General features: G+C 43.8%; 1 protein-coding gene across 1 annotated transcript in view; it reads left to right on the top strand.

Moving 5' to 3' along the window:
- The window catches only part of LOC140346545 (2-oxoglutarate dehydrogenase complex component E1-like), a 51,401-nt gene that overhangs the window by 11,088 nt on the left and 15,974 nt on the right, over positions 1 to 24,339 (top strand). Inside the window, exons 5-14 of the mRNA XM_072432669.1 lie at positions 615 to 769; positions 1,941 to 2,178; positions 2,841 to 3,020; positions 3,094 to 3,222; positions 9,228 to 9,407; positions 9,852 to 10,004; positions 10,292 to 10,394; positions 11,302 to 11,430; positions 15,738 to 15,888; positions 23,320 to 23,447. Of these exons, the coding sequence (XP_072288770.1) occupies positions 615 to 769; positions 1,941 to 2,178; positions 2,841 to 3,020; positions 3,094 to 3,222; positions 9,228 to 9,407; positions 9,852 to 10,004; positions 10,292 to 10,394; positions 11,302 to 11,430; positions 15,738 to 15,888; positions 23,320 to 23,447 (1,546 nt within the window). The remainder of the gene's footprint in view (positions 1 to 614; positions 770 to 1,940; positions 2,179 to 2,840; positions 3,021 to 3,093; positions 3,223 to 9,227; positions 9,408 to 9,851; positions 10,005 to 10,291; positions 10,395 to 11,301; positions 11,431 to 15,737; positions 15,889 to 23,319; positions 23,448 to 24,339) is intronic.

Genomic DNA, 24,339 nt, shown 5'->3' with positions numbered 1-24,339 from the left:
TTGTTTTCTGTTCAAGGACACATTGACTGTATTACAGCTTTATTTTATATTAACTAAAATAATATAGCTGAAGTTGTATTTAGGTTAATTCACGTTGAAATCAACCTCATTACAACTGTGTGCTTACATTTGAGTAGATGGAGTGTTAATACGAAACCTGATGATCAGTCAGTTGTAAGTTTTCACTATCAACATTATTTTAAGTTGTAAATGCAAAAGTAAAGGTACAAGATGCATGTTTGAAGGACAAGAACAATACAGATAAAGCAGAGTATATGTTTTTTTTTTCTTCTTTTTTTTCTTTTAATTATGGATTTGTTGAACAGAAAACGGATTGACAACAATTATTTTGCAAATGGTTTACTGTGTTTATGCCCAGAACAACTTAAACCGCTATATGTCCTCATTCCAAAAAATACATTAGGATAAAGGATTGCTGAATTCACTTTTGTAGATAACATACCTACCATTATCAGTGATGAATCAGATAAATCAGATCAGCTTTGTTGTAGATGGCGCACTCTCCACCCTCTAACCCTGTTGTTCCCCCGTGTTTTTTACTATAGATGGCGTAATGTTTCTCTAACCCTGCTGTTCTGTGGTTTGTCCTGTAGATGGCGTACTGTAAGCACATCGGTGTCGAGTTCATGTTCATAAATGACCTGGAGCAGTGTCAGTGGATCAGGCAGAAGTTTGAGACTCCGGGAGGGATGGAGTTCACTCTAAAGGAAAAGAGGAAACTCCTCTCTCGCATGGTCCGCTCCACCAGGTACAGCCACATGGGGGCACTGTTTCTGTACAAGGTCTGTTGCAGTACAGTATATCAGTCCACCCTCAATTATATTATCCTGCCACAACATCTACAGGTCTGTTAACATTTACATTAAGGTTTACAGCAAGGAGATCCCGAGTACAATTATTTTTGTCTTCAACATTTGGATTCGGAATGACAGGATTCCTTACATTACAAAAAATTTACAATTTTGCGATACATACGATGATCTCAACCTTTGATATTTTGGATATATTACCAGGCGGGACCTCCTGATGAAAAGGTGTTATTGGTTTCACCAGAAAGTTTTTCATAGTAAACGAAGAAGCTAGTTTAATAGAAAACAAAGAGGTTTAGTTTCTGGTTAAACCAGGGGTGGGCAAACTACGGCTACATCCGGCCCGCCAGGCCTTTCAATCCGGCCCGCCAAGCTTGTCGCAGTAATATTTAAAAAAAAACATATATATATATATATATATATATATATATATATTTATTTATTTATTTATTTATCTTTTTTCCTTTTTTGCCCGGCAGTGTCTGCAGAGCCGCGGCGCGTGGCCGAAACTGCCATGTTATTTTTGTGCCGGCCGGCCGCGCGGCTCCTGAAACTGCGCCGCTATTTGACCGCGTTTTAGCGCCGTTTTAGACCGCGCCGGGTTAAGGTTAGGGTTAAGGTTAGGGTTAAGGTTAAGGTTAAGGTTAGGGTTAGCCATGAGGCTATAAGGGAAATGCCGCGGTCCCTGAAACTGCGCGGCTATCTGACCGCGCCGCGGCTCTCCAGCCACGGCCTTTTTGCCCGGCATCTGTCTGCACTTGTATCCTTAATAAAGATGACGTGAAATGAATTAAATAATAGATTCAATAGCCTATATTTGACAGAAAAGTGATATTTTATTTATTTGATATTTAATTTTAGGGATTTTTTTTTTTTCACACCAATGATTGCGGGCCGGCCCTCCGCTACTTGCCTGGATTCGGATTTGGCCCTCGGAGGAAAATAATTGCCAACCCCTGGGTTAAACCAAAAACACCTTTTCATCAGGAGGTCCCGCCTACCCAGAGTAGGATAAATATCTGAGTTCCCGGTCTTGATTCGCAGATTGAGAATGATTCTTGGATGAGAGTCGAAACTTATCGTTGAAAAAATATGATTTTAATGAATCAGGTTTGAGGAGTTCCTGCAGAAGAAGTGGTCAGCAGAGAAGCGCTTCGGGCTTGAGGGCTGCGAGGCCCTGATCCCGGCTCTGAAAACCATCATCGACAAGTCCTCAGTGAAAGGAGTGGAGAACATCATCATGGGCATGCCCCACAGGGGGCGCCTCAACGTTCTCGCTAACATCATCCGCAAAGAGCTGGAGCAGATCTTCTGTCAGTTTGACTCTAAACTGGAGGCGGCAGACGAGGTACGAGTTATCTGCTTCTCTGCTTCATTTGCTCTAGGGCTGCACAATGTATCAAAAGTATCAATCGCAATAACACAGAGGTCCTCCTCCTTAAAAAGTGTTTAAGGTTTTAAACAGCAGTGTAACTGGTGCAAACATAGTTAAGTCATATGCAATGTGTGTGTTTCATATGGTAAAAAAATATGGTTTTGATAAGTTAGTGCATAGTTTTTTCAATGAAGTTTCAAGAGTGTTTCATTGTGTGTAGGGTTTTGCTAAATAAAACAAAACAATCAAAATTGTGTTTATTCAATCGTAAAAAACTGTAACAGCCATGTCGCCATCATTTCCAGTACCATGCAGCTCTATGCTGCTCCATCAGACTAAAGCTACTTAAACAAATTAAGGTTGAAATAAGGCATTGAAATGAAGGCTTCTAGAAACAGAATCTTTACAAATAAACTGTAGTATTGATAAAAAAAAAAAAAAAAAAAAGGAAATAGTTCATCATTTGACATTTTGGTTTAATGATGCTGCTGTCGTTTTGTATGCGTTTTAGAGTCTATATAGTCCAGATCCCGATCCAGATGCTCAAATTACAACTATGAGTATTTTTTTTAAGTCAACTAGTCGCAATAATTCCAATGAATGGTCTCAGTTACATCTACTCCTCTCCTCGTTAGGGCTCTGGGGATGTGAAGTACCACTTGGGCACGTACCATCGGCGTATAAACCGCGTCACAAACAGAAACATCACTCTGTCTCTGGTGGCGAACCCGTCTCACCTGGAGGCTGTGGACCCTGTGGTGCAGGGGAAGACCAAAGCTGAACAGTTCTACTGCGGAGACAACGACGGCAAGAGGGTAACAGCAGAGGGCGCTACAGAGGCTCATGGCAGCTCACGACCACGTCCTGAGTCACACTGTTTTTGTTCAGGTGATGTCGATCCTGCTCCACGGAGACGCTGCGTTCGCTGGTCAGGGAATCGTGTACGAAACGTTCCATCTTTCAGACCTGCCTTCGTACTCCACCCACGGCACCATCCACGTGGTCGTCAACAACCAGGTGAGACACAACTACTGCGGATGCGACAGAGCCTTTAAACATTTCTAAAATAAAACATTGTCGAATTCATGAATGGCGACAAAAGTGATGTGAAATATAATAGGAAACTGGGATTAACCTCAGAACATTGCAAAATATGAAAAATCCAGGTGGTTCTGCCAAAGTTAAAGCACACAGACACATGTGAGTGACATAGGAGCCTTCTTTAAAGGCATTTACTATTGTCGAATACATAATCTGTTTATTTAACTGGAGATTAGGAGCAACACATTTTTTTTAATTAAGGCAAAATCATAGTTTTTAGGTTTTACTGAACAGAAATCTTGAGCACACAATAGTTTTTTTCTTTGTCTACATATATATTAGTAAGTAAGTAAGTACATTTTATTTGTATAGCACCTTTCACAGACAGAAGTCACAAAGTGCTTCACAAAACACAGAATAAAACGATAAAAACACAAAAAATTTACAGTGAGCAATACATATACAACAATATACAGTAAAATCAGCCGCTAAAACAAATGCAATTAAAAGGCTTGACTAAATAAAAAAGGTTTTAAGCTGACCCTTAAAAGCAACAACTGAGTCCAGTGACCACAGGGAGAACGGAAGATCATTCCAGAGTCTGGGGGCAACTGCCTGGAAGGATCAGTCTCCTCTAGTCCGAAAACGGGTGCGAGGAACCAACAGGAGTTTATGATCCAAAGACCTTAGTGAGCGAGAGGGAGTGTACGGTTTAATCAGATCGCTGATGTACGATGGGACCTGACCATTTAAAGCTCTAAAAGTCAGAACTAGAATTTTAAACTGTATCCGGTACGAGACCGGCTCCAGTGAAGGGCTTTGAGAATGGGTGAAATGTGGGCCCTTCTATTTGTGCGAGTCAAGATCCTCGCTGCAGAGTTCTGGACCAGCTGCAGACGAGAGAGTTCCTTCTTGTTAAGACGGGAAAACAAACTGTTACAATAGTCTAAACGTGAAGACACAAATGCATGAATTATAAGTTCCAGATCATTTTGAGACACCATTTTCCTGAGCTTAGAGATTTTCCTCAATTGAAAGAAACAGTTCCTCGTCAACAGCTTGGAGTGGTGCTCTAAAGACATGTCTTTGTCAAAGACAACACCCAAGTTTCTAAGACTTGGTTTTACAGTGTGGCCTAAATCACCCAAGTACTGGTTTATCCCTGGAATGGCATCATCAGGGGCAATAATCAATGTTTCTGTTTTATCAGCATTTAGCTGCAAGGAGTTTTTACTCAGCCATTGTTTTATTTGCACTAAACAACTGACCAATGATTTCAGCTTCTGGATCTCAGAAGAAGAGCAATAGAGCTGAATATCGTCAGCGAACAGGTGGTAGGACACATCACTAAACTCTTTAAAGATCATTCCCAGGGGGATTATATAAAGCAGAAATAGGACGGGACCCAAAACGGAGCCCTGAGGAACTCCACACAACAGATCAGCTGAGTCAGACATTATTTGGTTTGCAGCAACACTAAAGCTCCGACCGGATAAATATGAGGAAAACCAATGAAGAACTGACCCCAATAGTCCAATCAGGTCCCTCAGTCTGTTTAACAGGATATGATGGTCGACAGTGTCAAAGGTCAACCGTGCAGACAGATCCAACAGAACTAAAACCGTGCATTTTCCAGAATCAGCAGACATCATAATGTCACTGGACACTTTTAGCAATGCGGTTTCCGTAGAATGATGTTTGCGGAAACCAGATTGAAAAGAGTCGTGAATGTTTGACTGACCAGGGAAATCTGACAGTTGTTCAGAGACCACCTTCTCAAGGATTTTGGACATGAAAGGCAGCTTTGATATGGGTCTGAAACTTTTTGGGTCTATTGGGTCCAAGTTTGTCTTTTTCAGTAAAGGCTCAACTATGGCATGTTTAAATGGACCAGGAAACACACCGGTAGAAAGAGAGAGATTTACCATTTTGGTAACCCAGGGGCCAATAACATCAAACACTTTGAGGAAGAGCCTGCAGGGAAGGGCATCTGATGTACAAGAGGAGGGTTTCATCTTGGTCACCAGAGCTGAGATGTCTTCTAGAGTGACAGGCTTAAAAGAAGACCAGTTTTGGGAAATAGGCTCCACAGAAACAGGTTTATCAGACAAAAGGAGTGGGATTTGGTCTTTGACCATCTTGATCTTATCGATAAAGAACCTGAGGAATTCATTGCTGTCGGCTTTGCAGGAAACAGGAGTCACTGCAGCTGTAGGACAAACAATAGAATTTATAGTGTCAAACAACACTTTGGGGTTTTTCTTGTTAGATGTTATTAGCTGGCAGAAGTAATCAGATCTGGAACTTTCCATCATTTCATTGTAAGATGATACAAGATCTCTGAGGTGTAACCTATGGACCTCAAGACTGGAGGTTTTCCACAGACGCTCAGTTTTCCGACATAGTCTCTTTAGGTTTAGGATATCTTCATTTATCCAAGGACAAGCTTTTTTCTGTGATGACAAAGTGGATTTTACAGGTGCCACCTGATCTAAAATGGATACACAGTGGCTGAATTAAACTGTCCACATCAAGACAATTCATAAACAAATGAGGATCAAATACAGCAGAAAATTGGACGGCTGTATTTGCAGTGATAATGCGCCTCTGAGACCTGATGTTTGAGGGCACAGGCTCAGGAGAAAAGTTCAATTCAAATAAAACACAGCTATGATCGCTCATATGGACATCCTCCACACAGAGGTTAGCAACACCAAGGCCAAGTGAAAACATCAGGTCTAAAGTGTGTCCCTTTTGGTGAGTGGGACCAGAGACATGCTGCTCAAAATTAAATGTTTCAGTCAAGGTTAAAAGATCCTTTGCAGGGCATGATGAGCCATCGACCCAAATGTTAAAATTCCCAAGAATTAAAACATTTTCCAGCTTTATAATAGAAGATAAAAAGTCACTAAAGTCCTTTAAAAAGACAGCAGCAGGACCAGGAGGCCGGTAGACTAAAACACAGTAAAAGGACTTGAAGAACCAACCTTGATCATCTGTGATTCAAAGGAAGTGAAAGTGTGTGAGTCGATGACTTTACACATGTAACGGTCCTGGGACACAACTGCCAGACCTCCTCCACGTCGACCAGGGCGGGGCATCGCAGAAACGGAGCAGCCAGGTGGGCAGAGTTCATTTAGATGAATAAACTCACCCTCTCTCTGCCATGTCTGCGTAAGACACGTGAAATCAAGGTTTTGTCTTGTAAAAAGTTCATTCAAGAAAAAGCTTTGTTGGCAATTGAACGGGCATTCAACAAGCCGAGCCGGACCGTGGATGACGTCACGTACATCGGTTCAGCTGAGAGCAGCGGGACCTGTCAAAGGCAAGTGTTACGGTCACGTGATTCCCATCTGTTTCGCCGGTAAGCCGACGAAAACAAGGAAGCGGACGGTGGCGGTGGACCCCAGCGCTCATAATTCCAGCGGCGCGCAGGCTCCAGGAAAACAGCCGCCACGTTCCGCGCAGGCTCCAGGACCAGTGCAGCCGCGATGGCCCGGGCAGGCTCCGGGAAAGCAGCTGCGATGACCTGGGCAGGCTCCGGGAAAGCAGCCGCGCTGACCCGGGCAGGCGGCGAAGACGGCGACGGTGAACAGCCGCAAACATCGAGGAGCGGGATCAGGCGTAAGCACCGAGCACGTCTCCCAATGTCCAGGCTCGTGCGCTCCGAACACAAGGCTCGTCTGCGCTTGACTTGCACACCAGACCTTGTTCCTCTTCTCCTCTGCTTCTTCCTCTTCCCCGGGCCTCGGGACAGCAGCAAAACGACAGGTGAGTTGGACGGACAAACAAGGGGTAGCGGAAAGGCTTGTTTGTACCTGTCCCATGTGTCGAAAAGCGACTCCATCGACGCTTTGATGCGGAAAAGTGCGCCACGGTCATAAACCCGTACAGCAGACACACAACAGACTAATGTCTGGGCTGATGAAACTGCATAAGTTGTAACGATCGTCACTAATATGCGGCATAACAAGAGTCGAGCAGTGGCGTGGCCGAACACAGGCGCCATCTTGGATTCCAACCTCAAACTGATATTACGTACCATACTTTTCGGGCTATACAGCCCATAAAAGCGGCTCCAACAAAATTTACAAAGAAAGGGTTCCACCCCACAAGACTGAAGGTTTGCAAGTCTGAAGGTTCATTAGTCCGAACCTAACCCTAACCCCTAACCTTCAGACTAGTGAACCTTCGGACTAGTGGGCAGCCACCGTACATATACGGTCTGCACCTGTCAATAAGCCGCAGGTGCCCAAATTGTGACATGAGATATTTAAACTTGTCGGTTGTCTTTTGTTGTGCGTGTAATAAATAGACTAATGCAGGGTATTCTTACTAGTACAGGTACTGTAAGGTTATGAATGTCCTCCCACTTGTGAAAGAGGGGGGACATTCAAGGTTGGTTATGAAGATTTAATGACCAAATAATTTAACAGATATATGAATTAAGAATATGCAAATGAGTCGATAACAGATGGAAATGCTAGACATGATTGTTCTAGATCTAGCTAGTTGTCAGAGTCAATTCTAAGATGATATTATCAGCCAGCCTGTGAAGAGCATTATACAAACGGAACCAGAAGCTGTGAGGAGATGGGCCTGTGTGGGTCGTCTCCAGGCTTCACTCGGGGGTCACACTGCAGCTCAGTCCACAGAGCAGGGCTGCTCTGGAGATCTCCTTGGCTCTGAGGCGTTCCTCAATAAAAGGGCTGTTGCACTGATTCACCGATGAGGCTGGTCTGAAAAGACTGTCCTGGACTTGAAAAGTTGCAAAAAGGTCCTTTGCTTGATTGTGTATGCTGCAGTCTCAATCACGTTTAAAACGGGCAGAGAAAGTTCGCTTCTGGCTCTGAATTGTCTTTGTCCCGTAGCTTAACTTAGCATCGCTAGGCCAGAGATGAGCACTCTCCCAAGGTCCGGTCTCATGGACCTTCCTCAGATGGAACTCCAATGGAGCTCAGATGGAAACTGAATGGAACCTCTCTCTGGTTCTGGTTCAGCCAATCAGCACGCACGCTGGGTAAGAGCTTGATAAGGGAAGAGATCTGGAGTAATGTAGCCGCTTTGTTTAGCATTAACATTGGCCCACAATAGATACAAAGGTAAAATCATCCACAAGACAACTTATAAAAACAGTTAAATGAGCATGTAGAACACACTATCATTTTTACAGTAAAGTCATCTTGTGGACAAAGTCTGTAACCAGATGATTTTTTTTACTAAAACCGCATAAACTGTCTTTTTAGCGTTTTAGCTTTTCTTTTAGAGAGAAAATGACTCTCTGAGTTAATTTTAATCCAGAAGAAGTCATTCGATGGAAAAGTTATTTCCAACGTCAAAGCGTCTCTGCTCCTGCAAGGATCATAAATCTCCACGTGGACTGTTAGCTGATAACACCGTAGCCCGCATTCCTGTCACCATGGCAACATGAGAAGGTCATCTGCATATCCTACACTAATTTCTCAGTGAATATGAGTTGGATTGTAATAAAACACAGCGTTTTGAAGCTTAACAAAGAGAAAACACATCACAGCTGTTCCTACGGTCCCCTCTGTCCTTGATTTCTCTGTGTGAGCTGATTTACCTGTGTCTGTGTCTTCACATCTGGTTCATCTGCTCCTGAACTTGTACTTAGCGAGAGAGTGTTACGTTGTAACATGAGATATTTACACAAAAATATGGTCCACAGTAGTGATGCAGGGGTCAGGCAGCCAGTAAAAATCTATGAATTAATCGCACCGTTGTATGGGCCACAGGGTTCAAAGCGTTTGTCAAATACAACTTTGAGGCTAGAAAAAAGTATTTTCTCCATCTCTACCTTGGAAATTTTATATTGCTTATTTTATTATAAATACTTAAAACCAATTACACTTAGATCAGCTCTATTTCAGAATTTTTGATTATGATGACAATGGTTACTATGATTATTTCTGCTACTATTTCCCCCGAGTCAGATGTGCGCTAACTGTCTCCTCTCTCAGATCGGCTTCACCACAGACCCTCGTGTGGCTCGCTCGTCCCCTTACCCCACAGACGTCGCTCGAGTCGTGAACGCTCCCATTTTTCACGTGAACGCGGATGACCCGGAGGCGGTGACGTACGCATGTAAAGTGGCTGCAGAGTGGAGAGCCAGGTTCCACAAGGACGTTGTGGTCGACCTGGTACGAACAGGATCAACTTTTCGGAGTTGAACGTAGTCTGTCTTTGTACTGTTTGTAGTTAGATGATCCCTTTAGTTTTGAAAATATCTCGCAATAAATCTGAAGTTTTAGTCTAGATAATTCTAATCCGTCATTTTGACTGACGACATAGGCTTCTGGGGTTTTTAAAGGCAAATTAAAAAAAAAAAAAAATTCAGATGTAAAACAGGAGTATAGCATAATATTCACTCTTCAACTGTAGTAGATAAGAAACAACGCAACAAACAAATTACACCTTTTTCTTTACCATAAACCCAAAGTAAATGTGCAGTTTACAGGAGGACTGTATATTACATTAAACTAAAGCAATAAGGAATGTTATTTTTGTTTTGAATTGATTCAGTTGCAATCAAAAGTCCTCTTAGCTGCCGATGCTAACCTCTGTATTGTCTCTTGTAACTTCAGGTGTGCTACCGCCGCATGGGCCACAATGAGATGGACGAGCCCATGTTCACTCAGCCGCTCATGTACAAACAGATCAAGAAGCAGAAGCCTGTGCTGTGGAAGTATGCCAAGAAACTGATCTCTGAGGGTGCCGTGACCAGACAAGAGTACGAGGTATAGTGACTGCAGGAGTATGAAGTGTAGTGTAGTGACAGCTCAGGAGTACGAGGTGAAGTGACTGCACTTGAGTAACACATTGTAATGATCCTGGATGGGTTTATAATGTGCACTGGGAACTAAATCTGAATTTCAAAATAAAAAACACAAATCTAATTTCGTTCAACATAATTCAAACCTATTACAAAAGCAGTTCTGTAGTAAACCTCTTTTCTTCAGCTGTGCAGCGGTGGGGCCACTTTCCGATTGACTCTGATTTCTGTTGTGGTTTTTTTTTTCTGCAGGAAGAGATCGCAAAGTATGATAAAATCTGTGAGGAGGCGTACGCTCGCTCCAAAGACGAGAAGATCCTTCACATCAAGGACTGGCTGGACTCGCCCTGGCCCGGTAACACTACAGCTACCGCTACAGCGACTGCTACAGCTAGAGCTACTGCTACTCCTAGCACTAAGTCTAACATAGTCCTGCTACTGCAACAAAACTACTATCCCAAGTATTACTACTACTACTAAAACTGTAAAAGCTATGACTGATGACCCAAATTATTGTCCATTTGTTCCTCAAGAGTCAAATCTTATTTCTGCTGTTCAATTCTACCACATATTCATATTTTTTATCCGACTCCAACTTCATCCGTAACAGCTACTCCTACCACCGCATTTATAATGAAGCTATATTTGATTCTGTTTACAAGTTCTGACTCACTTTTTAATATAGTTGGCAAACATTTGTTTTAGTTATGAATAGAATATTGTCTTAATAGAGTATTATATTAGAATATTATCACAGATCAGATCAAACAATGTTTGAGTCTTAAAAATACTGAATGTTCCATTCAGCAGGTGAATTAGACATGCTTATATTAGATTTAGCACAACTTTTCTCCTTAAAATATTAATTAATTAAAAAATATATTATAGTCATGTTTCTCATAACTACATTTTAACTACAGCTGCTCAAAGATGTGCAGTGCTGAACCCTCTGCGCCTGTGCCAATTTAAAAGGGGAGAAAAATTGCACAAGATCATTGTACACATAATCTTCAGGTACAGGGGCTTTATTACTACTACTACAGGCAAACACTGCGCTGGTAACACTCCAACTACTGTTGCTTGAAATGCTACTTCTAAAGTATTTCCATATATTCAACACTGATGGCCCTAAACATCAGTGACAGTTGTACAAATTGTACCAACATAAAAATAGTTCAATAGTTATTATAAACTTGCAATGAACCTCCTTCACCCTGGTGGTGTACGCTGGTATTGTTCTCACATCAGCTGATATTGTGCAGGTTTCTTTACTTTGGACGGCCAGCCTAAGTCCATGAGCTGCCCCTCAACCGGACTGAGCGAGGAAAACCTAAACCACATTGGGAGTGTGGCCTCATCTGTGCCAATGGAGGACTTCACCATACATGGAGGTAAAACAACTTTTGAATAAACTGTTACACTATAAAGTCATTAGTGTTAAAAGAGCAGTAGTTTCTCAATTCAGGCAAAAAGTATTATATTATTATTACCTTTCTGATATTTAACGCAAGATCTATCTTTTTTTTTTCTTACAGCTCATTTTTTTCTTTAGTAAAAATGTTTAATATTATTATTACCATTCTCACCATATGTTGTCGTACATGTAGATGTGGTCATATTTTTTTTAAAATAGCAATAACCTTATACCACCACCCATTGTCATTGTATATATATACAAACACACATACATATGTATGTATGTATGTATGTATATATATAGTAGAAAAAGCTTCAGTTGTAGTCATCTGGACTCAGTTAGAAAAAATATATTTTTTCTAACTGAGTCCAGATGACTACAACTGAAGCTTTTTCTACTATGGAACACGCCTGGACGAATGAGGGATTACACCGACATATATATATATATTACAGGGTTCAGATTAAGGATTTTCACTTGTATAGCGGTGCTGCTACACAATCCGCAATTCTTTTCAAATTTGTATAGCAATTTGATAATTGCATAGCAAAACACAAAAGTGACTAACAATCAATATTTTCCATTGATGTAACAAGATTATTTATTTCAAATGTATTTGTAAATATTCTATTTTTAAAAAACACTCAATTTTTGTCTAAATAAAATAGAAAATTTGCAAATAAAAATATTTGTTGAACAAATTAATTGACACCAAGTCAGATGGTCTTATTTACAACTTTCTTCCATATCTTCATCATCAGATGACTATTTACATGAGTCTCATTTACATATTGTCTTTACACTCACAAGTTACATATCACCACCAGAGTCGTCATGACGATGAGCTGTTTGTATCAGAATAACTTCTCTTACACACACAACACGTTTTGGTTTTGTCCTGGACATAAGTGAGTTCGACCCTTTGAATTCCACATCCTCGAGGTTCTCGGGGTGAAAACGGGAGCGCGCGGAGGCGACGAGGGGTTTTACGAGTGTCTCACTGATCTCATGACAATAACTACATGTTACACAATAACAGCATGTTACACATAGTTATGTGTGAGAACGGGAGCATACATAACTATGTGTAACACATGTGAGATCAGCGAGACGCGGCGCTCGTAAAGCGCCTCCACGCGCGCTCCCGGTGGCTCCTCCCACTCAGCAGTTTTCGTACGCGCGATCTGTGACAGCCGCGAGACCCGTCAAGTGTGTCATGCTGTTATTGACGATCGATTGACGAGTGATCAGTACTTTTAGGCGCTTTGGTTCTACGATTGAACACGCATTTTTGTATCGCAAAAGCTGCGATACAAACACACTTTTTTCTGACGAACGCATCGTATTCGAGAGAAATTGCGTCGCATTTTGCGATGCGATACCGCTTATTCTGAAACCTGATATATACAGGGCCGGCCCAGCCTATAAGCGAACTAAGCAGCCGCTTAGGGCCCCGAGGCGTTAATAGGGCCCCCAATCTGGCAACCCATCTTATGCAAAGTGCAAGCGCAGCGTGCGCCACTAGTGTAGTAGCGCTGCTGGCGCGGCAGCGCACACAGGGGTAAAATATAACGCACAAACCGCATTTATTTGTAATGACAATCTGGCAACCAAGACACCAAACCTGCGCTGATTGGGCAACTTCATTGTGCGCGAGCAGAACGAGAGCAAAACATAAACACAACAGAACGTAGTCCCTGCGTGGTCCTCATGTCCAGAAGAATATATCTCCTGGTGCCGAAAAACGAACGAAGAAACTCTTTGACGATGTAAAGAAACTGCAAACTCAACAACACTCTCCAGGTATTGAACTTATATTACAAAGAGACGGTTAATGCTGCTGTTTGAAACAACACGATTCTTTCACGTTAGTTCACTCAGGCTGGAGGCGACGAGAGCTCTGCACAGCACACAGTATGTCAGAATGAAAGATAATAAGCTTAACATTTACACCAGCCCGGTAGTGTTAGCTGCAGGTGAGGCCGGTGAGGTGGCGTCTATGGCCCGGGTCACGAAGAGGCGGAGATCCGGTCTGGACGAGCGCCGTCTCGTCCAGAACCTCTGAAACTTTGGAGTGAACAGTGTGCGGCCTCTGTCCCATCACATCGCAGCATTGTTTCATGCAGGAGTCCAGTGTGTGATGTTCAGATCAGAACAAACATTTATATTGTAATTAACTTTTAATAGAGCAATAAAACATTTCAATGTATTTAAAAAGCATCATTAGACTATTTGTTATAAATTATAATAAATTGATAGTGAAAAATAACCAGACATATTATGATTACGTCTGTTATAGAATAATACTATATATTTTTTATATAAAAGTGGCAAAGTTGCAGAAAAGCAGTCTCTTCACTATAGCTAGGTTTGGACCTTCACTTCTCCTTCTGTTCATTCTCTGGGAATAACATGTTTGCACAGTTTTATCAGTGTTAATTGTTAATCAAGCAATGCTTATGCCATTTGTTTAATTTAATATAACTTGTTTTGTCACTTTGGCAAGCAGGAACAGTTGGGAGCTGTAAAAGATAAATTAGTAAGGATAACTATTACTTTTACATTTTCAGTTAAAATGAATCAATTTGACCATAATTATTTTTCATAGCCAATATTGTATTGAGTAATTAAGTACACTAATGTATTAATAACGGGCTTTAATCATTTTCTCCTGGCACAGTTTCATCACATCTTCATTTTATAGCATTACAACCTCAACATTTTACACTTACTTTAGCCGGCTGGACCACATTAAAATGCAGCAGAAGACCCAAAAAAGGTCTGAAAATATCTGGGGGAGAGCCCCCAGACCCCCCCTGTTCATTAATTTAAACTAATGTGCTAATGTGGCTGTCGACCCTTAACGCCCACAAATACACCCAAAAACATATCTGGGATGTGTGTTATTTGTACAGGGAGTAGAGGTGATGTCAGCGGAATACCAAGTTGCATTGTGGGATTTAAGTTATCAATATTTGTGCTTGTGAGGTGCTGAGAATAAACTAACCAAGATGGCAAACGGATGCCCTGGAGTTTTGGTGCGCTTTTTTTGCGTTGAAGAAAGTTCCCACATGTGAATTGTTTACTGACATTGGCAATAAAACTGATTCTGATGACGTGGTGAGGGGCCCCCAAAAATGGATATATATATATATATATATATATATATATATATATGTGTGTGTATGTATGTATGTATGTATATATATATGTATATATATATATATATATATATATATATATATATGTGTGTATATATATATATATATATATATATATAAATATATATATACACACATACATATATGTGTATATATATATATATATATATATATACACATATATGTGTATATGTGTATATATATATATATATATATATACATATATATATATATATATACATATATATATATATATATATATATATATATATATATACACATACACTACATATATCTCCCCGCATCATTTCTGCCCCTTACCTTTTTTTACAAGTGTCTCCACTTGGGTTTATCTCAAGACAAGTGTCTCCACTTGGGTTTATCTCAAGACAAGTGTCTCCACTTGGGTTTATCTCAAGATCTATCTTGACTAGAACTTGATTAATATGTATGATTAATGTTAGTCCATAAATGCGTGTGTGTGTGTGTGTGTGTTGGATTTGATAAATATCTATTACAGGAATCCATTTTCATATATCTGACTTTTTCCCCCTCAACCAGACGCCAGAATCATGTGACCCTGATTCTGGCATCATCGATGTATTAAAAAGAACTGAATATGGTATTCTGCTTGAACCTGCAAAGAAAAATCCTCTGCAGTCCAGAAAGCCTTTTCCCCCCAAAACAGATTGTAAACACAAATTGCTGGTGTTCGGCTGACCTACCGTTTTTCTTAAGTTAGATTGTGTGTGTGTGTGTTTTTTTTTTATCATTAAGTTTTAATCTTTAGCTTGCTTTGCTCCACTCTGAGTGCAAGGCTATTTAATGAGTGAGGGGTCGGGGACTAGGGAGTCATTCGGATTCAGCCTACTACTGCTGCTACTGCCACTACCAGTACTTCACCATAAACAGAGGCACAGTTACTACTAAAACTACAACACAGGGCTCAGAATACTGTAGACCGTAGCAAGGAGGACGTCAGCATGTTTCCGACCCGGTTTAAGTGCCAGACCGGTTTTGTCCTAGTTTAGACCTGGTTAGAGCAGGATCCTGTCTTAGTTCATCTCTGGGCCAGTCCTGGTTCAGTCCTGGTTCGGTCCTCATGTTGTTTTGCTTTCAGGTTTGAGCAGGATCCTGAAAGGCCGGGAAGAGATGATCCGGAACAGGACGGTGGACTGGGCCCTGGGCGAGTACATGGCTTTTGGGTCTCTGCTGAAGGAGGGCATCCACGTGAGGCTGTCAGGGCAGGACGTGGAGAGGGGCACCTTCAGGTAAAGGGGCAGGTTACACAATGAAGCTTTACATACAGTGCACACAGAGGAGATTTAGGCCGTGTCTGAATGTCCACACTATTCCCTACATGTGGCACTAAACCGTAGCTGAACAGCAATAAGATAAGATAAGATAAGATATTCCTTTATTGTCCCACATGGGGAAATTTCATTGGTGCAACGCAGGTAGATACAAAGGTAGATACAGAAGAACAGATCACTTATAGGAAGTCTGAAAAACACTTTCAGTAGAAGATCTCCTATAAATAAATAAATAAAAACTCCCATAGACAAATAAATAAATAAATAAATACCATTGCATGTGATCCCGACAGTAATTGCACATGAATATGTGTCACGACAGCACATAGATTGCACATGAATTTCACAGTAATTGCACATGAATTCCAACAGCAATTGCACATATGACAGAATTGCACATCAGTATTAGGTTAGGTCAGTATTGCGAGTGTTCAGTACTAACAGTTTTTGTTATAAAGTCTGACAGCAGCAGGAAGGAAAGACCTACGGAACCTTTCCTTCACACATCGAGGGTGGATCAGTCTCTCACTGAAGCTGCTCTCCAAAGCGGAGAGAGTGTCCTGCAGGGGGTGACACTCATGGTCCAGCATAGATGTGAATCTAGCCAGGACCCTTCTGTCCCCCACCTCCTGCACCGAGTCCAGAGCACAGCCCAGGACGGAGCTGGACTTCTTGATGACTCTGTCCAGCCTCTTCCTCTCCCTCTCTGTGATGCTGCTGCTCCAGCAGGCCACACCATACAGGAGGGCCGATGCCACCACAGAGTCGTAGAAGGTCTTCAGGAGTGGCCCTGTCACTCCAAAAGACCTGAGTCTCCTCAGGAGGTAGAGCCGACTCTGGCTCTTCCTGTACAGTGCGTATGTGTTATGAGTCCAGTCCAGTTTGTGGTTCAGATGAACACCCAGGTACTTGTATGAGTCCACTCTCTCAATGTCCCGTCCCTGGATGTTCACTGGTGAGGGGGCAGTGGGGTGGCGTCTGCGGAAATCCACCACCATCTCCTTGGTCTTCCCCGCGTTGATGAGGAGGTGGTTCCGCTGACACCAGTCCACAAAGTCCTGCGCCAGTCCTCTGTACTCCGCGTCATCGTCGTCCGTGATGAGTCCGATGATGGCAGAGTCGTCAGAGAACTTCTGCAGGACACAGCTGTCCGTGTCATGTCTGAAGTCTGCAGTGTAAAGGGTGAAGAGAAAGGGCGCGAGGACAGTGCCCTGGGGCGCCCCCACACTGCAGGTCCGAGTGTCAGACACACAGTTCCGGGCTCTCACAAACTGGGGTTGGTCTGTGAGGTAGTCCAGGATCCACTCTGCCAGGTCATACTCCACACCAGCCGTCTCCAGCTTGTCCCTCAGGAGCAGCGGCTGGATGGTGTTGAAGGCGCTGGAAAGATCGAAGAACAGAATCCTCACAGAGCTGCCAGGCTTTTCCAGGTGAGAGAGAAAGCGGTGCAGCAGGGAGATGACGGCGTCCTCCACTCCGATGCCAGACCGATATGCAAACTGCAGCGGGTCCATGGCTGAGCTCACGGTGGAGCGGAGGTGGTCCAGGACTAGCCGCTCCAGCGTCTTCATCAGGTGGGACGTGAGAGCCACTGGCCTGAAGCTGTTGAGGTCTTTGGGGCGCGGTGTCTTAGGCACAGGTACCAGACAGGAGGTCTTCCAGACCTGTGGTACCACCCTCAGCTTCAGGCTCATGTTGAAGACATGCTCCATAACTCCACACAGTTCATCTGCGCAGGACTTAAGGAGCCTGGGGCTGATGCCATCAGGTCCTGCTGCCTTCCTCACTTTAATCCTCTTCGGCTCACTCCTCACCTGTGCTGCTGTGACAGTCAGTGGTTGGCAGGGGGACTGTGTGCTGGGGGGATGGGTGAGTCCAGGCGAAGTGGGGAGCTGATGGTCCGGGGCAGATAAGCGAAGAGGAACAGATGCAGGGCATTGTCCAGCTGTGGAAGAGGGAGCATGCAGCTGTGCAGGGGGAGGGGCGGGTGACTGATCAAACCTCAAGAAGTGAGCATTTAAATCATTCACCCACTGTAGATCCCCCTCTGTCTGGGCAGGGGGGATTTTGAAGCCCGAGATGGTTTTCAGGCTCCTCCACACTCCCTGAATGTTCTTTTGCTGCAGCTGCTCCTCCATCCTCCTCTTGTAGCCGGCCTCAGCCTGCCTGATCTTCCTCCTCAGCTCCTTCTGCACAGTCCTCAGCTCCTCCTTGTTCCCTGACCTGAAGGCTCTCTTCTTCTCCTTCAGCAGAGCCTTCAGTTCACGGTTAATCCATGACTTGTTGTTTGGAAAACACCGCACCGTCCGGGAGGGAACAATGTTCTCAAAACAGAAGTTGATGTAGTCCTCCAGTCAATGCACTAATGGTCCCTAGACCGCTCAGTGTAAATTAGTCAGAAAAACAACAGCAGACAGCGTTTTAACCTTGTTTCGCTAGCAAGGACCACGCCACAACAATGAAATACGAAATAATGTTTATTAATAATAGTCATGATGGGTCGATGAAAGAGAGATATTGATGAAAGAGAGATATCGATGAGAGAGAGAGATATCAATGAGATGAGAGAGATCGATGAGATCGATGAGAGGCGAGAGATCGATGAGAGGAGAGAGATCGATGAGAGATGGCTGTGTAGAGACTCAGGATGGGGTCTCTGTCTCGGGTAATCAGCCCAGCCGATTCAGAACCCCCCCTCCATGGATGTTATGTGTTAAGGTGACGATGATAGAGACATGCAGTGGGAGGGTGTGGTCGAGAGAGCAGAGACAACAAGAGATGCTGGGATTGGCCTGTGCATATATAGGCCTTCTGGGTAATAAGAGGCGTGGTTAAAGAGTGGAGGTGTGGTTGCTGGGGAAGTAAGAGGTTGAGGCATGGTCCTGCTCCCAAACCCAAGTTAGCGATTACATCTCCAACTACACTTCGCTAGCAAGGACCACGCCACAACAATGAAATACAAAAGAATGTTTATTGATAATAGTCATGATGGGTCGATGAGAGATTGATGAGAGATCGATGAGAGATCGATGAGAGACATTGATGAGAGATATCGATGAGATTAGAGAGATCGATGAGAGAAGAGAGATCAATGAGAGGAGAGAGATCGATGAGAGGAGAGATCAATGCGAGATGGCTGGGTAGAGACTCAGTATGGGAGCTCTGTCTCGGGTAATCAGCCCAGCCGATTCAGAACTCCCAAAAAATTATTTAAAATGAAGGAAGTTGATCTGGATCTTGACGTAAGCCTGGCTGAAAATAATGTTACGAGTGGCACGGGGGAAGAGGAGCTGGATAGCCACTCTGGATGGAATCGAAAGCAGTCCGTCCGTTACTGAGACGAGGGTTATTTCTGGTACATTTGAATAGTGTTTTAGCGTTTGTGGTCGTCGACGGAAGTAGATGGAGAATAAGATACAAGAGTGATAGGATTGGACGAGCAGTCGATAGAACTGGATTCATGGTGGAGTCGCCTTGCTCCGGAGTGGAGAGCGAAATATTTGCATGGATTTAGGAGTTGACGAGCTGCGGGTAGCAAAGAAGTCAATATGAGCGATGAATGAGGGACCTTAATTGAGCTGAATGAGATTGAGAATGAGAGGAATGAAAGATATGAAGGTAGTAGTATTGAGGAGTAGTAATTGAAGCGATCGTAGAGCGTTGGATTTGGGACGGTGAATCGAGAGTAGGAGTTGGTCTATTAAGGTGACTTGAGTATAAGCAATGCAGGAGACGGATTGGTAGAGAGGAATAGACTGGGTATTATGAGTTGCGCATAGTAAGATATCCCTTATTGATCTACTAGAGAGGTGTAGAATAAGTGCCTTCCGACTGATCAAACCCCCAAAATGTCCGGAACGATAGTGGGGTATAATTCTGGGATTATGTGAATACCTGGAAGAGGAGACTAAGCGCTTGAGGACTGTCTAGTGCGTATGGCAGCTGGAATGGGTTGGAAGGGGCTGGAGTGCTCGGAGGGAGCGGTCTCCAATGCATCAATTTATGCGCGGTGGATGAGGTGTACGTTGAGAAATGTTTCTTATGAAAAGAAGGAGGGAATGTGAGATGAATGAGCATCCCGGTGCCTTTTCCGGAGAGAGACTGCATCCCGGTGCCCGATGAGACCCTGGTGAGGACGCAGAAAAGCTTGAGTGGGATGTGGGATGAATGGGGAAGGGGTCGAATGGTTTGGATGAATGGGGAAGGGGAGGGGGGGGGGGGGGGGGGGGGGGGGGATAGAGCGGGATGAGTTTTTAAGGGAGGGATGAATGAGGAGTCGAAAGAGATCGAGTGGATAATGGACTCTGTGCGAGAAGAGGGTCGAAGGAGAGACTGTTGAGAACCAGAGGGGCGTATCCCGGTGGCTCTGTGGTAGACATCCCTGTGCCCGGTGGCTCAGAGAGAGGCTCTGGGAAATGAATACGTGGATTGGGGCGAGCATGGGACACTGCCGTGGGTCGGGGCGAGTGGGCGCGGCTGCTGGTGAGATTCGTGCTTGGAGTGAACATGTTGCCGGCGGGGCTCTTAGCGAGCGTGGCTGCCGGCGAGTGCGTGGCTGCGGGCAGGGCTCTGAGCGAGCGTGTGGCTGCGGGCGGGGCTCTGAGCGAGCGTGTGGCTGCGGGCGGGCCTCTGAGCGAGCGTGTGGCTGCGGGCGGGGCTCTGAGGACGCGGAAGAGCTTGAGTGAGATGTGGGATGAATGGGGAAGGGGTCGAATGGTTTGGATGAATGGGTAAGGGGAGGGGGGGGAATAGAGCGGGATGAGTGATGAAGGGAGGGATGAATGGCTGCTCTGGGGCGAGCGTGGATGCTCTGGGGTGAGCGTGGCTGCCGGCGGGTTCTAAGTGAGCTGTAGTTGTAGTTGTAACTGTGAGCTGTAAGTTGTGACATGTGGGTTGGCTGAGGGCTGTAGCTGAGAGTAGTAGTTCGGAGCTGTAACTGAGCTGTAGCTGTGAGTTGAGCTGTTGAGCTGTAGCTGTAAGTTGAGCTGTGAGCTGTAGCTGTGAGTTGAGCTGTTGAGCTGTAGCTGTTGTGAGTTGAGCTGTAGTTGTGAGTTGAGCTATTGAGCTGTGAGCTGTAGCTGTGAGTTGAGCTATTGAGCTGTAGCTGTGAGTTGAGCTATTGAGCTGTGAGCTGTAGCTGTGAGTTGAGCTATTGAGCTGTGAGCTGTAGCTGTGAGTTGAGCTATTGAGCTGTGAGATGTGCGTTGAGCTGAGAGATGCGAGTTGCGTTGAGCAGCTGCGCGTTGAGCTGCGCGTTGAGCTGCAAGGCAAGCATGGTAAGATGAGGTAGCATGAAAAGCAAGAGCTGGGAAAAAATTAGACTTAATGTAATATGCGAATGAGAAGATGAGAACCTGCCGGAATGCTAGAAACAGAATCTTTGAAGATACCCGTGGCTAACATGTGGCGGCGAAGCCAGACAGCTGAATGTGACATGAAAGTAATTTAGTGGAAGCATGAATTGTGAGCCTACGAGGTGTGAATGATAGAGGAATGGTAAAGAGCCAGCGCGTAGAAGATGGTACGTTGATGGTACATGCAGTAGAATGTAGGTACAGAGGAGGGATAGAGGAAAGCATGTTGAGGGAGTCGAGTGCAGCTGCAGCAAAGGTGATGAGAATTGATGAGAAAGGTTGAGAATAAGAGGGAGCGTTTGAACTCAACATTGTTAAGACAAGCTGGGACATTGCTGAGTCCCTATGAACATTGTCTGATCTTGCTTTAAATTGAGTTTTACAACCTGGCTCCCGCCACCAGGGGGAGCTGAGAGGTCAAGCTGCGGCCCGTGGAGCAATGGTGACGTCATCGGCTGCGCGCCTCCGGACGGACGTGGAACCAGGAAGTGAGGCTGATAAAAACATGGATATTTGTTGACGTAGCATCTGAAAGAAATGTCCACCGGCTTCGGCCCCGTGCGCCCGCTGCGGTACGGTCTCTGGTGTCCACCTGAGTGGAGACGCGCGCCTGGGCGCAGCACACGGAGCGACACACGGAGAGCGCCGGCCGGCGCGGGAGCCGTGCCCTGCTCCGGAAGCTCGGATAGCGCCCGGTTAAAATGAGGGGCAGAGAGCGAGAAGGAGAGCGCTTGGGTCCAGGCCGTTGCTGTGGAGTGGAGGTCGGTGTTCTGTGTGGACGCCCAGAGGTGGGGTCCGTGAGAGACGCAGGTGCGGAGGAGCTGATGGTGTTTGGAGCTGTGGAATCGCGCTGGGTGAGTCCTCTGGGGAACTGACCGACTGAATGTTTTAGACTGAATTGTTCGCATTGGGAACAGATCAGAATCTGAGGAAATGACTCATGGTTGGTTTGAATGAACATGCTGTACTGAGTGTCTCTCTGTCGAGAGAGCAGAGACGACAAGAGATGCTGGGATTGGCCTGTGCATATATAGGCCTTCTGGGTAATAAGAGGCGTGGTTAAAGAATGGAAGTGTGGTTGCTGCGGAAGTAAGAAGTTGAGGCATGGTCCTGCTCCCAAACCCAAGTTAGCGATTACATCTCCAACTACACATCTGGACTCGACACAATTAAATGAAAGCAGATCGAAGAGCTGTTTTAACACACTGTTGACCCATGATTATGAAAAAAACCACTAACGTTAGCCACTTATTTTAGCGTGAGTGGACACACATTGTGCTAAATCCACTTTTTTGAGATTTTAACCATATCTCTTGGTTCCCTCATCAAAATCTCACCTGGATATGTATTTTGCTTAATTCATGCTTGTTTCATCAGTCTTGTTTTTAGGGTCACCTTGCTCTGAGCCTCAGAATTACAGTTTAAATGTTCTCTGGATGTTTATATCAAAGTAGCGATGCAAAGGTCTGAAGGTACTGTTTTTAAATCCATAAATAGTTACCAGAGACCATTTCTGCTGTCAAATTTTGCTCATTACAACATGCTTACATTAGCATGTCAGGGCAAGCTAGCTTTTGTTTATTTCCCCATGGCAATTCCCTATTTTTTCCAGTAGATGGAGTGCAAACACCAACTCTTGATGAGAGAACGCCTGACTGATAGAAAGTCATGTGTGGTATTCAGAAGATGCATTATTTCAAGTTTTAATACATAAAATTCCAAAGCAAAGATACAAGAGCAAGGTTAAGAACAACAACACAAATAATATTTTTAAATGTTCAATAATTTCCCAAAAAAGCTGAAAAACCCAGTATGTTCAATACTTACTGCAAAAATACATTTTAACTGAATTTAGCAGACAGTTTTAGACGCCAGAGTCACATGCCCCGCTGTGAGGAGGAAGTAGTGAACCAAGTGTTCGAATCTCTCTGTCAATGAGGCAATATATAAGAGTGCAGGACCATGTTGTGCGTTGAGGGCTAAGGTGGACATTCTCCCATCCTCACTCTAATGTTGGATTTTTGGTCCTGTGCAGCCACCGTCACCACGTGCTCCATGACCAGAATGTGGACAAGCTCACCTGTATCCCCATGAACCACATGAGCCCGGACCAGGCTCTGTACACCGTCTGCAACAGCTGTCTGTCAGAGTACGGCGTCCTCGGTGGGTCTATTTTTGTTACTGTGTAGCTCTTGGTGAAATAAGTGAAATCGTATTTATGTCTGTAATAATGTTTTGTCGAGTACTCAGAGTCACTGGAGCAGGATGTCATAAATTTAGATTTTATTTTGATGGCTGTATAGTTGGAATGTAACAATAAGATACATTCCGATATAAGACAAACAATTACAAAAGGATAATTTACTTTTATTTATTTACTTCAATTTTTTGAAACAAATCGATTTGATTCGATACCACACATCTAAAACAATAGAATCAACACATAAACAAAATAGATGCTTTTTGTTTCATTTTTATTTGAACATCATAACTTTTTGCTTTGGGTAGTTCATGTTCATCACCTCGTGTTTGGGTTTTTAACAGAAGCTGTAAAACTGGATCTTTATGGGGAAAAGTTATATTATAAAACATCACCTTACTTTTGCTGAGGTTGTTTCACTCGATATATCAAACTGCAGCAGTCTTTTCCACGTGATAAGACACGTTTTGTGCAAACTCCGAAGCTTATTTACTTACTAACAAAAGTAAAAAAATGTTGTTCCGCATTACTTACTGGTTAGCTAGCAGAGCTAGCTCTGGGCCTTTCCCCATAATGCTTAAATTCTTTTTATTTTATTTTCAAACTGAAAATAATTGAGCACTGTAGGTAATTTTACAGGCCAAACTCTTTGAATAGTCTGGGCCGTGAGGTTGAAGTACAGTGAAGTAGCCACTACTCAATCGCGGGCAGAGGGTACCTTATCCAGTTATATTAATACATCCATGGCTCTGACACAACTCTTGAGCGACAGCAGCCCTACAGGCGCTTGAAGATGACGTGGCACAAGAATAAAAATGATTGAAAGTTGATTTTAAATAACATTTACTAAAAATA

Source organism: Eucyclogobius newberryi, unplaced genomic scaffold (assembly GCF_026437365.1).
Source record: "Eucyclogobius newberryi isolate DKJ021-1_F unplaced genomic scaffold, fEucNew1.0.hap1 SCAF_6, whole genome shotgun sequence".
Taxonomy (NCBI): Eukaryota; Metazoa; Chordata; class Actinopteri; order Gobiiformes; family Gobiidae; genus Eucyclogobius; species Eucyclogobius newberryi.
This window is presented reverse-complemented; position numbering and strand designations above follow the sequence as displayed.